This window comes from Elaeis guineensis, chromosome 8 (assembly GCF_000442705.2).
Source record: "Elaeis guineensis isolate ETL-2024a chromosome 8, EG11, whole genome shotgun sequence".
In the NCBI taxonomy this organism is placed as follows: Eukaryota; Viridiplantae; Streptophyta; class Magnoliopsida; order Arecales; family Arecaceae; genus Elaeis; species Elaeis guineensis.
The window spans coordinates 2,417,802-2,431,502 of record NC_026000.2 but is presented as its reverse complement, the minus strand read 5'-3'; the positions used below and the strand labels follow the sequence as shown (position 1 = coordinate 2,431,502).

The following is a 13,701-nucleotide window of genomic DNA, read 5'->3' as shown; positions in this document are numbered from 1 at the left end:
GAGGATCCGCGGGTTCTTGATGGGAAAAAAAGGGGTTCGCCGGAGCTTTTCTCAACCGCCGGAGCAAGGTAAGCCCCTCCCCTTCTTCCTCTCCCTCTTCCCTTTCTCCCCTGGCCCAAAGCCTCGCCGCCGGCCACCGTCTTTGCCGAAAATCAGTAGCGAAAGAATCCCCTGTTTTCTGAATCTTTCTTTGATTTTTGTCGGTCGAACCTTGCCGCCGACCGTCCATTGCCCACCGCCGCCTCCACCTGTTGTCGGATCTCCGGCCAAGCCGCCGGAGCCCGAGCCACCAAGCGGGGGGGGGAGGACCTCACGGTCTTCCCCTGTTTCAGCCAAGGGTGGCCGCGGGAAGAAAAGAAGAAAGGAAGAAGAAGAAAAGAAAAAGAAAAGAAAAAGGAAAAAGAAAAAGAAAAGAAAAAGGAAAAAGAAAAAGAAAAGAAAAGAATAAAAATAAAAATAAAATAAATAAAATAAAAAGAAGAAGAAGGAGAGAATTTTCTTCTCTCTCCTTTCTCTCTTCTTTCTCTCTCTTTTCTCTCTCCTCTCTCTACCTTCTCTCTCTACATTTTCTCTCTCTAGATTCTCTCTCTAGACTTTTCTCTCTCTTTATGAATTTTATCTCTCTAGAATCTTTCTACTCTCTCTCTCTGATTGCATCATGAACCCTAGGATAAAATTGAGATGAAAATAAGATGATCTGAGATTGCTCCGAAATTCGTGCGATAGATATGATCCTAGTCGATTCTATTCGAAATTGTAACACTTGATTCATATTGAGTCACCCTGATAGGACCTCTGATGATCTCGATCATGAGTGCCTTATCAGAAGGATACGAAAGTTTCTCTCTCCACTTTCTCTCTCCACTTTCTCTCTCTAGAATTTTCTCTCTCTTCATGGATTTTCTCTCTCTAAAAGTCTTATGGATCAGTGGAGGATCCTAATACTTAGATAAATCCTAATTTTGATTAATCCTAAGAGAGATCCTCGATTTGTGTATTAAGATTAATTATCGGTAATTTCTATATATGTGATTTTTATATTTGATCAGGGTCATGAAGAGATACGATTGTCTGCATAAGATATCAAGTGGAATATCTTGTTAGAGAAATTTATAAATCAAAGAAGAACATCGATTTCTGTGTTTGGATCAGTCACCGGTAAAGGTAAGAATCTCTGTACATGATCACTATTATATATATGCTATTTTACTGTTGGTCTTGCATTATTGGTTTTGCATTGTCGGATTTGAGATCGATGAATTTATTATATCTGAGATACTGTTATTTGATTTTGAGCATGAGTATGTTATGTCAATATATATGTATCAGAGATTGATGGCATGATTATATGGATATGACATATCTGAATTGATCATAATGCAAGACAGAATTGATTGATGAAATCAACACATAATGATTAAATGAAAAGAAAGAGATATATGGTATGGACTAGCCTTGTCATGTGGAACAGCCGGCCAGGAGCTTATGCCTGGGACAGCCCGCCAGGAGCTTATGCCTGGGACAGCCCCCACTGGCTTACAGGTGGATCAGCCGGCCAGGAGCTCATGCCTGGGACAGCCCGCCAGGAGCTTATGCCTGGGACAGTCTCTCACGGGCTTTGGTACGTGGGACAGCCGGCCAGGAGCTCATCCTGGGACAGTCTTGAAAGACTTTTTAAAGTGGATTCGATCCGGATGATGACTGAGGTATAGACTTGGATAGTCCAGAGCCAGAAAGAAACTGTTAAAAATCATGTGATTATGAAAAGAGAAATGAAAGATAAGGCACGAAACAATTGTTGAACAAAAGTGTTTCACCTATTAATATATGATGATGCATCTATTTTGACAAGACAGCAAATTTATGAATGTTTGCATTATTCTGGACATTGAACATGAGATTTTATATTTTATTGCTATTCTTTATTTTCAGACTATATTACTATATCAGTGTGATATGGGAATTCTTACTGGACTGTAAAGCTCACACCCCTTCATCTTTCTTTTCTTTTCAGAGATACAGGATGTTCATGATTGGCCATGGCTTAGATTTATGGGTGAGCAGATGGATAGATAGAGTGTTATAGTACCCGATCAGAGAACTGAAGAAATTTAATTTGTACCTATACAAAATTTTATGAATTATTGTTGAAATTAATTGTTATGGATGTTAAGGTTGTAATATTTATTTTTGGCCTTGCATATTCTTTAGGACTTGCTCTAAGGAGTGTGCGGCCATCACGTATCCGACCCAGGTGTTGGGTTCGGGACGTGACAATATTATTTCGTGTGGATTTACAATTTTACCTCTCCATCATTGATGCATTCCTTTCTGTCTATATTTTTTTTTTTTCGTGCGCTTTATTCGAGTTATCCATGGAGGGTTGAAGAATTATTGTGGCTTTTAATTCTTTATGCTCCGGCAAATTCCTAAAGCCCACTTGGACGTTTGTTAGCAGTCATCCAATATAAAATGCTGGTGGGTATAAGGAGTAAAAAAAGAAATTAAGATCAAAGCACGCTGCCACGTAGACTTAAGAACCAGTCTGAGGAACCACCACATACCCCTCGTTCTAGGAGAGTCATGTAACCTGGCTTGTATAGGGGATCCAGTGCCATTTATTGCTTTTACTTTATTACTCAAAAGGATCGTTATCCACTCAAACAAGGGACCAAAAGAATAGGGTCCCCATCCGACTTTTCTTTAATTAATTAATTCTGCGCATTAACAAAATAAATAAGCTGTCAGCCGTCTGTGACAGGTTTTTTATTTAGTTTTGGGCAGTAAGAACAGCCCCACCGTTACTACGATCATATGATGGACGGTGATCAAACAATCACACATAAATATGAGCCATGCAATACACACTGTATATATTATTTGATGATTATCTATCTTATGATGATGGCCAATTATAAATGCATCATATTTTATGATACCGCATGTATAATAGATGAACTATACTTCAAGAAGATAGGATCTTTATGTTCTTTCTTCTTGCGTTCGGATTTCCTCGGTGCAACTTTTATCTTATAGCTTGTATTAATTTTTGAAATATAATAAATAGATACATGGTATGTGGTAGCGACAAGGAAAAGCCCTTGATCTCCCAAATGGGTGACGTAGCGGCCATCCACGATAGTGCATCATTATGAGGAGTAAAAGGAGCATCAGGATTCCGGCTCTTTTCCTTTTCAATGACAAAACAAAACAAAAAAAGCATCCTTCTCTGGTAGAAAAAAGACACTAATTTCTGTATCATGATGGCATTCTTTTGACGCACGTATTGGCGTCGGTGGCTGATGCCCGGACTTCTCATCTTATCTGCTGGTTGGCAATCATCGCTATCATTAGCTCTAATTCTACTATTTATTTGTTTATTTATAAATATAAATGGATGAGTGGCCCAAAACGTGAAGGTTGGAAACCTTTTTGCGCCCCTGTTGGAGGTTGCGTGAATCTTCGCACGTTAAATAAGTCCCACTCAAACGTCGCAGAAGTATGTGATGCATTCTATTTCACCTTCACATTTTGAACCGTATTTTTTCAACGTTTGTTTTATTTTTATCTATTTTTCTTTCTTTTCCCTCTACCACGATCACAAAGGCTTCCTTTTAGATGTTATTTATGTTATTTTATAAGAAGGTTTGTCTTTCTTAGGGACCTTGGATTTTCTTAGAACCAGATTAATAATTTCAAGATAAGCATATACATGTTTATAAGTGCGTGAAAATTGAAGATTTTTTTTTCTTATAAAAAAATGGAAAGTAAAGGACGTGAGGAACTTCTTTCAATTTATTCTAAAAATATAAAAAAATTATGGTGACATTATACAAGAGAATATGAGAAAAAGAAATATAAAGCGACGGGAAGGTAATTTGATAGAAAGGATCTTATAATTTTGAGATGATTTATTCAAACATAAATTGTATTGAAATGACCTATTAGATTGGACGAATTAGGTCGGAGAAGATGCAGCTTTTATTGAATTTATTATATACACATCTACTGGTAGCTGGCTTTCTTTTAAACACATGATAATATGCCACCGGTCATTGTGAGCCAGTCACGGGGTGTGCCAACGACTGGTGCTAGTTGCATCGTACTTTAAATACTTCCACCATGAGAAGCAACTCTGTGAAATGACTGCCCGGTCAATGACACCATTTTGACAACGTTCAATGTTACTTTGGTGTACGTAGACTCTTCCAAACTATATGTATATATTAGTTTAATCTTTAAACTTTGAAAAGTTTATATTCAAATTTCAAAGGTTGTTAGACCCATGACTGTAGCCGTAAGGTTTTTTTTTTTTGATAATTAAAAAAAAAAGTTGAGGTTGTTTAAATGGCCGAAGGCAACCAAGATTCGGCGGCACTCTAAAAACTGAGAATGAACTTGCAAAAGGTTCGTCGATGCTACTATTATAAATAGTGATGGGGGAGGATGGATATGTAGTTATTTACCCACATGGTTTATTATTTAAACTAACTGAAGATAATGAATTCTTTTTTTTTTTTTTCATTTCATGTTGAACTTGTGTTATATGAGTTTACTCCTTTAATTCTACGACAAAAAAAATAATAACCTGTAATTTAGTATTATAACTATTCGTTAGCCTAAACTATTGTTTGACATCCTAAGGTAGCATATTAATGATCCACTAATATCAATACTAGATACAAAAGTAGTTCGTCATGCAGCTCCTAGCTATTTCATCGGCGCAAATTAATTCCCATGAACACCGCAACGCAATTACAGACGAGAAAATATGAATAAGAGAGGGATCATAATAATTAAGTAAAAATTATGAAATGAGCATGTATCTATAAGACTGGGTTATCCCAAAACAGAATAAAAACATGCATGGCACCAGCTAGCCATCACACCAAATGCATGACATGTGTTTCTTTTCAAAGCATATATAACAAGCATGCGATTTGTTGCCACCTTGCATAAGAGCAGTTGTCATGCATATAATCAAGTGCAGCATCGTGCCGTGGACACCTAAGTTGCACCACAAAGTTTCTTTGTCCATCACTCACCGCTATTAGCAATTGAATCAAGATAACAACGATCTCCTGTGGAGTACTCCCTCGCCATGCACCCATGAGCCCAGGGCAATACTCACGTGAACTCTACATTGGATATTTTTATCCCACCGTGGCAACTATGACATATTCCTACCTTCTCATCAGAAAAAAAAAAAGAAAAGAAAAAGAAAAAGAAAAAGGAGGAGTACAGTTTGTCTTAAGAGAGAAATGCCATTCCAACTTGCATACTACCTAACCTTTTGAAGAGTAACGCAAGCTCCCTTTCCCTTTTTCCACATCTCCTTTCTTCCCCACCCTCTGTCCTCTCCCATCTCCTCCTCTCTAATCCTCAATAGAAAACGATGGTCCCATGAGAGTAGAAAAAAGCAGAAAAAAAAAAAAAAAGAAAAAAAAGGACGACATGCAGTTTCTTTTCCCTTTCCATCTCCTCCTCCTCCTCCTCCTCCTCTCCCCGCCCTACTCATTAATTAACTCCCTTTCCTTTGATTGGTTGCTGCCTTCTGAGCCCTGACTCGGTTGTTCTTTATTATTTAATGTTATTATAAAACACCACGCCCCACCGTTATCACATCCTCTCTCTCTCTCTCTCTCTCTCTCTCTCTGTAGCTGGGGAGGGTGCGACTCGAAAAAGGACAGAGGGGAGGAGAGGGAGACCCGGTTAGGCGTGGATTCCTTTCTTGGTAATGGTATCTCATCGCTTTTCTCAATGGATATAAATAATAGTTGGATTGGGATTTTATTGTTTTCCTTCGATTTCTTCTGGTTTTGATGGTTGGGCGCTGTTGCAGGGGTGGACTTTGAGGCGGTAATGTAAGGGAGAAGAGCTGATTTCAGCCGCCATGGATCCGCCTTTCTCCGGTGGGTTTTTTTTTTTTTTTCGCTTTTTTCCTGCCTTTTTTGGGTTGTGGCTATTGATGCGTTTGGAGTTCCTGATTGTGTTGTTAGATTGGGTTATGGGGTAAAAATGATAACTTGGGCTGATGGGCTTGGTAAAGATCGGATATTTTTGAGGGTTTCTGTTAGTTTTCTTCGATTTCGTGGCTTTGGTCGTTGTCTTTCTGGCTAATGCTTGGAGGATTGCGGCGTTTCCGTGTATTTGGGGGTTTTTGTTAATTTTTTGGGCAAAAGGGAAATAAAGGAATCTGATTCTCGATTCCTTTTTTTTCTTTCCTAAGATTCTTTTTTCATGCATGAGATTATTTTTTCTTTTATTTCCGTTAGAATGCGTAATCGAATTTTGAAGTTTAATCTCCACTAGGTATGCGGATATATTTAGAGAAATTATAAATTTTCTCTTTAATTACGAATCTAAATTAATTCCTTTATTTTTTTAAATAATTGGATAGAAAAAAATATAAATTGCTTCTGTCCGACTTGCCGAAGTCAACTTTCACGTATGCCTCTTTCCTATGTTTTGTTTTCAATGCATCAGATCCGTTAAATTCAAAGCCTCTCGTTATCTCTAACGTGAAATGCGCTTTACTTTATATCATCTTTGCTTCGACCTATAGTGGAGAGCGATTGTTAATGACGCTTTGAAAGGTTTCTAACTCATGGGTTTGTATTCGGGAAGAGATAGTTATTTGTCGTTCGTATGTTTGATTATATGTCAAGCACTTAAGCATGCCTGAGAATGAAAAGTTGTCTAAGTTCTTACATGAACTATTGTACACCAATACACCGGTCTAATTTTGTTTGACGCCCCGGGTTTTTAACCCGTGAAATGCTTTATATTCTTTAACCCTTTAGAACTATATTGCTCATCAAATGGATTCATGCCATCTTTACATCTTACTTGATTGCTGTTATTTACCTTCCATCTTGTCAGATGTGCCCCCCCTCCTAAAGCTCTCATACTGACTCAATTGAATTCTTCTATTAGATGTCCTTTGACTTCATTTTATTTCCATGCAAAGTCTTATTTCACAGGCCATTTAGTCTTCCAATTTGACGTGTTTCTTACCCAGGATTCGTACTCGACCCAGCTAAGTGCCGTAAGCTGAGCATTGAAGAAAAGAGAGAACTCATTCGTGAATTGTCAAAATGGCCAGAGAGTGCCCCTGAAAAGCTGCAGGCATGGAGCCGCCGGGACCTTTTAGAGATCTTATGTGCAGAGCTTGGAAAGGAGAGGAAGTACACAGGTTTAACAAAGCAGAAAATGATAGAATATCTTTTCAGAGTTGTGTCTGAGAAGAAATCCAGGGAGCATGGAGAAGACATGGACTCAGCTCCAGAACCACCAAAACCTAACTCTGAGACTCCATCCAAAAGACAAAGAAAGAATGATCATCCATCACGTCTACCTGTTGCAACAAGCGATCTCCCTGTAAGTGATGGGAACGAAGCTACAAATAATATTCGATACTGTCAGAATTTAGCTTGCAGGGCTAGTCTTACCCTACAGGATGCATTCTGCAAACGGTGCTCCTGCTGTATATGTCACAAGTATGATGAAAACAAGGACCCTAGCCTCTGGCTGTTTTGTAGTTCAGACACTCCATCTCAAGGTAATTCATGTGGTTTGTCATGTCATCTCAAGTGCGCACTTAACCATGAAAAAGCTGGCATTCTGAAGAATGGACAGTCTACAAGATTGGATGGCAGTTACTACTGCATATACTGTGGAAAAGTGAATGATTTACTAGGGTAATTTTCTTGATATGCCTTTACTTCTTTTTTCCATTAACTTTCCTGAGCTAAGAGCTCGTTACAATATTCAGCATATAGGAATTTCACTATTGTCACAATAGACCTTTTGTCTGATTGTTAGTCACATTCTGTGTTTAACTTGGTGCTCTTCCATGTTTTAACAAACTTAAAGCAGTCATAAATTACTTTGAAATGAAAATGATTTGAGCAATTTTCTGAACTGGTTGAGAGTTAGTTTGCCAGTGTTGGAACATAAGGATGATGGTTTGGGGAGTTTGAGGGGTTGGCCAGCTACATTCCTTTCAGAACTACTTATGGTGTGTTTCAACAAATTGTTTTTTTTTTGGTTTTTTAAGTATGTGTTACCCGTGCATTACAATGATCAGAGAAAAATGTAGATTAATGCTAGTGGCATGCTTATTTTGTTTATATATTGTTAATGAAAGACCTCCTTATTTTCATCAAGTGGTTCTAGCATGGCCTCAAAAGGAAAGGCTCTTGAGCTCACAGTTTCAACCTAAAAAGGTAGACTGGTGTGTGTTCTACTTTTCATGATGTCTAGTGGTACCTCTATTTGGTCAAGGTTCCAAGTAACGAGCAACTCCATGTTAGAAAAGTTTAATCCTTAGATCCTTGTCATCTTGCCAATCATCTTAGTGGATCTTGATTATAATGTGGATCCACGAGCAGTCCATTGTACAAAAAATGGATCTTATGCTTTGAATTGTCAATTCTTAAATCTTATCCTCATAGTGGATAGAAAGTACTTTCCACTTTCAGCGACTCTCTGAAAGATGTTGGCCTAGGCTAAGATGGCTCCAAGCCACCCTACCTGCAGCCTAGCTGCCTAGGCAACCCGTATATGCTACCTGACTGCCTAGCAGGTGCCCAAATGGCCTGCTTAGACCTAGGCAGCCCAGACAAGCTTGTTCTCGACATACATTTTGGGGTGTGTTGGTATTAGGCATGGCAAGCAGGTATTATGCGGGACAGGCCAAGATTGCAGGCAGCTTGAGTTGTTGGTGTATGATTCCTCAGCATCAGAGTTCCCCTCCCTGACACACGCCCTTCCCTCCACGCAGTTCATTGATGCCCTTGTCATCTTATCATAGTTGCAACTTACAGGTTACAGTTGGACTTATTATTTATTAGTTGTTTATTTTCATCTTTTTTTTTTTTTGATTCTTCATAATAGAACTGTTTGCTGCATTAGTGCAAACTGCTGAACATGTTTTTCTGATGACCAATTACATGTATGTTTTGGGGTTTTCAAATCAATGTCTTCAATTTACCCTTGTTCCTTGTCTTTTGTAATGTTTTATGCCTAAATTTCCTCCTTTTTTTTTTTTTGTAAATAATCTTTCAGTAGTTTCTGTTATTTTATTTAAAAAAAATCTGCCAATCCCATCACCCAAGTGCTTGTCAGCAGCGTACTGTGTTCATGTGTTAGAACATCAACCTTCAATGAATGCTTTAAACTTTTCGATTTTTTGTTCTGTACCTAAACCATGTCATACATAAATGTTTGCAATTGGTCCATGCTTCATTTCCAAGTAAGTTTCTGTATAAATCTGCATCTTAAAGATTGTTTTCTGGAAATGAGTGGGATTTCTTCAATTTCATCTTCAACACTTCATTTTATCCTTAACCATGATATAGATTTTCTTATAATTTTTCTTCATTGGCATGCATAATATCACAACCTTCCAAGATATCATGTTGCTGCATTTTTTCTTTTATCTCCTTGTTTTCATGTATGATGTTGACATTTCCTTTAGATGTAATAGGAGAAATGATATCCGGCCTTCTCGTTCTTGAATTACTTCATTTGTTACTCATCATATGGCCACATTTTCAGACAAGGTGTAATGTTGCTAGATCGTTGCCGTGTGAATATATTTTATTTGAGGATCTGATTGACCAACTTGGCCTTCTGGTTCTTCTTCCTCAAGCACTTCATGGCGATGAGTAGCTTGCATCTGTAGGTCATTCAGGGACTGGTGATTGATGATTAGCTTGTGTCTGTAGCTTCCCTTTATATCCACTGGCAGGCATTTCAGTGTTGCTCTTGTCATTGTGATCATAAGTTTTAAAGTTTTGCATATCAAGCCCATATTGGTGATTTTCGAGAAGGGCTTCTTGTAGTTGCATCAGATTACATTGACCATTCGTGTATGTTAGCCAGAAAAGTCAGAAAGGCTACAAGTGTTCCGTATATACACCAGAGATAGACAATGATTCCCATGGGGACCTATTTTAGGGCATATGGAGGCAATGTATGATCTCAGGTTAGTTAAATAAGGTTTAAAACAGATTAAAGCTGCTTTCAACTCGATATTGATTTGAGATATTTAATGCATAATGAATGATAAGGTTATAATTAGATTATAAGTATATTTTATTTCAATGCATCAAATGTTTAGTATTTAGGTTCGTTTAGGGCTTTCTTATCTTTCCCAGACTATTAAATATGGAACAATAGTGCACTGTCAACAATTCTCCTTTGTGATCCTGATATTTGATTGAGCAGTCAAAAATAATTAATGCATGAGCCCTTGATACTTGGACCATAGATATAGGAAAAAGAAACTTATTCGTATGTTAAAAAAATGCACCTCATGAGCATGGGCATACCTAAGATGTGTCAGGTTTAAAGAGAATTATAAAAATACAATTCTTTATTTTTTGGGTAAAATTTTGTTTTTTAAAGTACTCATGGCTCTATGCTATCACTTTTAATGAAATGGCAGAATAGTTCAAAATGTATAGATTTATAGAAACATCTGATAGATTTATAGAAACATCTGATCATATTGAAAAACTTCTTTGTTGTTATGGCAACATAGGATGACTGTAGAAGGACATATGATATGCTTATTAATGATGCTTTTTTTTTTCTACTACCATGTAGGATGAGTCTTCTGTTACATATAACTACTGCTATTCAAAACAGTAAATTGTTATTTTTAATTTTAGATATTGTAAATATTGTTCTAATTGGTTTCAGTATGCATAACATTGTCATATAGCTTAGAAATTATTATATTATTTTATCTTGATTATGTAGTTTCTTTATGAGTTCGAGTTTTGCTGTATATCTGGGACTAGGCTTTATGGTTATGATTATGGATATCTTTAATTTAGATAATTGACATGGTTATAGAATATCCGACAATACAAAAGTTGTCTCCTTTTGTGCTAGCTCACTCTAAATATGCATTGATTCTTTCATTCAAAGGGCATTTTCAGGGCTGTAAGATTATAGATTATGATGGATTCTTGGTCAAGTATCTCTAGGTTATCAATGCCAATAATTCTCATTAAACTAGTTGGATGCATCAATTGCATTTGACTTCAAGTAGACTTTATCTGCTTGTATTCTTCTGAAGTTCAATTCTTTGATTTGGCTTATTATCTTTTTGGCTTGTTTGTCGCATAGAAATACGCATGACTTGCTCATCTGCGAGATGACTAATTTCTATATTGCACAGATCCTTTGGCTGACCCCCACTAGTTGGGGATTAAGGCTTAGTTGAGTTGAACTGTATTGTCCAGATCCCTCTTTGATGCTCTTCTGGTTTATATCATTGATGTCGAGACTTGTATAGTGCAAAAAAGAGCTCAAAGGTGTGGTTAAGTTCAAAATTTTCCCGTTTCCTGCAGATGCTGGAAAAAGCAACTCATGATTGCGAAAGATGCTCGACGGGTGGATGTACTATGCCATCGGATTTTTATTAGCCATAAACTTCTCAGCTTAACAACAAAATATCAAAGCTTGCATGAGCTTGTGGACATAGCAATGAAGAAGCTGGAGGCTGAGGTTGGGCCAATCACTGATCTGCCAAACATGGCACGTGGGATTGTCAACAGACTATCTGTTGGTGCTGAAGTTCAGAGGCTGTGTGCACGTGCTGTAGAGTTACTAGACACTATGCTTTCTAGTGGCCTATCAGTTGACCCTCAAGTACAGGGTAAGCTTTTCTATAAATTTGTCTTAGCTTAAGGACTCATGAATAAACCTGTCCTTTTATTTCCAATTGCAGAAGAAAAATCGATATCATCCAGCTTTATAAAATTCGAGGCCATCTCTGCAACTTCTCTTACTGTTGTGTTAGAAGACAATACAACATTATCACAAGAGATAGTTGGTTTCACTGTGTGGCGTCGAAAGGCTGACACTGCAGACTATCCCACAGAACCATTTTGTACTTTATTTAACCCAAAGAAACGGTTCGAGGTAACAGAACTTGCTCCAGCTACAAAATACATGTTCAAGGTGATCGCTTTCAGCAACACAAGGGCATTGGGAAGGTGGGAAGTTGGAATCACAACTGAAGGGATCTCAAAGAATGGTTCAAAGGACTTGGTACCAGAAGCAGCTTCAATAAAACTGCATTGTGGAAGTCCGAAGACAAACAGCAGTGGCCTTTCTAATCATACTTCAGAAGGAGATGAATCTAACAATACTACTGCGTATGCTGACCTGAACAAGTCGCCTGAAAGTTGTTATGGTTATACTGAGAAGCCTGAGATTCTTGACTCAGCAAAAATATCTGAGCACACCTGCAAAAATACAGGCCATTCACAGGATGCTATTATGGGTAACATAAGTGGAACAGAAGGTACTGAGCTGGGGGAAACACCAGGACACTCTGGTTCTGCCTTGGATGAGGAACCCAATTCAACCATTCAGAGTGAGTCCCATCGGGGTTCCAGTAATTCAATGGAGCACAACCAGACAATTGATGTCCCAAAGTCCGAGAATGAATCTAATGCACCGGTTGGAAAAGAGATGGTGATTGTTCCATATGGACGCTCTGATGCAACCCTGCCTGTCACTCCCTGCAGGTTGGAAACTGGTAAAGAAGGTTCTGGAAGGAGCGGTAAAGTAAAGTTAGGGGGCAATGTACTTGAGAATGGCCCATCAAAAGCAGATAGGGAACCAGGGAGCTCATCAAAGAAAAGAAGTGCAGGGAAGTGCGAGGAGATGTGTATCAAAGATGGATCACTGGAAGGAGCATACGAGTATTGTGTCAAGGTTGTTAGGTGGCTGGAGTGCGAGGGACACATTGAGACCAACTTTAGGATTAAGTTTCTGACTTGGTTCAGCTTGCGTGCAACACCACAAGAGAGAAGAATTGTAAGTGTGTATGTTGATACGCTAATTGATGATCCTGCAAGCCTTGCAGGGCAGCTGGTGGACACCTTTTCGGAAACAGTCTGCAGCAAGAGACCTCCACCAGTGCCAACTGGGTTCTGCATGAAGCTCTGGCATTGAGATTGGAGATCGATCCTTCTCTGGGTAATATATGAGCCCAATTCTTTGGATGCAAATTGTTGCATCAATTCTTCATTGAACATTCCATTTATGGATCAGTTGTTTCAGGTTGATTCATACATTAGCTCATTATCATTGAAGCTTTCCATCTTTATAACTGTAGCTTTCATTCATAGAACTAGTTTCTTTTCCTTGGTTTTTTGGTGCTTAGGGAATTGTAATGTTCTGCTCTTTATCTTTGCAAGAATACCAGGCACTCTTTATTCTGTACTAAACCTATTTACTCTTGCTGAAATTATACTCTTTGCTACAAACAAGTATGGTATGCGGATGATAATTAGACAATGAGATGTCATAAAAATGAATTAGCATGTGTCAGAAATTAGAGAATAAAAGGGTATTTTATTTTATTTTATTTTTGTAATTTTGCTTTTTGGCCTTCGTTTTCCATTTTTTGCCTGATTGACTGGATAGGGAGCAGCTAAAATCCCCAATATGCATGATGTAATTGCTGCACATGAACCTTTTATTTATTAAAATACAGGCAATAGTGTTATATGCTAAAACTATATTGAAAAAAAAAAGAAAGAATGATTTTTTAGTAGTTGGAGCTTAAAATCATTTTTTTCTGATTGTAAAAATACTGCTAAGGTCAAATTAATGCATAATCTAGAGCAGCAGATTTGTAACTAAATTGGTGCACCATCAATTCTGTCACGG

The 13,701-nt window shown here is 37.9% G+C and overlaps 1 protein-coding gene across 2 annotated transcripts; it reads left to right on the top strand.

Annotated features, from left to right (window-relative positions):
* The first annotated feature begins 5,589 nt into the window (after positions 1-5,589).
* Positions 5,590-13,256, top strand: LOC105050797 (VIN3-like protein 2). Of its 2 annotated transcripts, none has more exons than XM_010930954.3 (5): positions 5,590-5,734; positions 5,843-5,912; positions 7,022-7,700; positions 11,367-11,674; positions 11,747-13,256. In XM_010930954.3, exons 2-5 carry the CDS (start codon positions 5,894-5,896, stop codon positions 12,979-12,981), a joined length of 2,241 nt encoding a protein of 746 aa, XP_010929256.2. In that variant the 5' UTR covers positions 5,590-5,734; positions 5,843-5,893; the 3' UTR covers positions 12,982-13,256. The 2 variants fall into 2 exon arrangements, with proteins under 2 accessions (XP_010929256.2, XP_019707976.2); XM_019852417.3 differs by having other exon boundaries at positions 5,614-5,740.
* The last annotated feature ends 445 nt before the right edge of the window (positions 13,257-13,701 follow it).

Excerpts from the sequence above, each read along its gene's own strand:
- LOC105050797 (XM_010930954.3), top strand. Across the intron at positions 7,701-11,366 it reads AAAGTGAATGATTTACTAGG|ATGCTGGAAAAAGCAACTCA; the intron begins GTAATTTTCTTG and ends CGTTTCCTGCAG. Across the intron at positions 11,675-11,746 it reads AGTTGACCCTCAAGTACAGG|AAGAAAAATCGATATCATCC; the intron begins GTAAGCTTTTCT and ends TTCCAATTGCAG.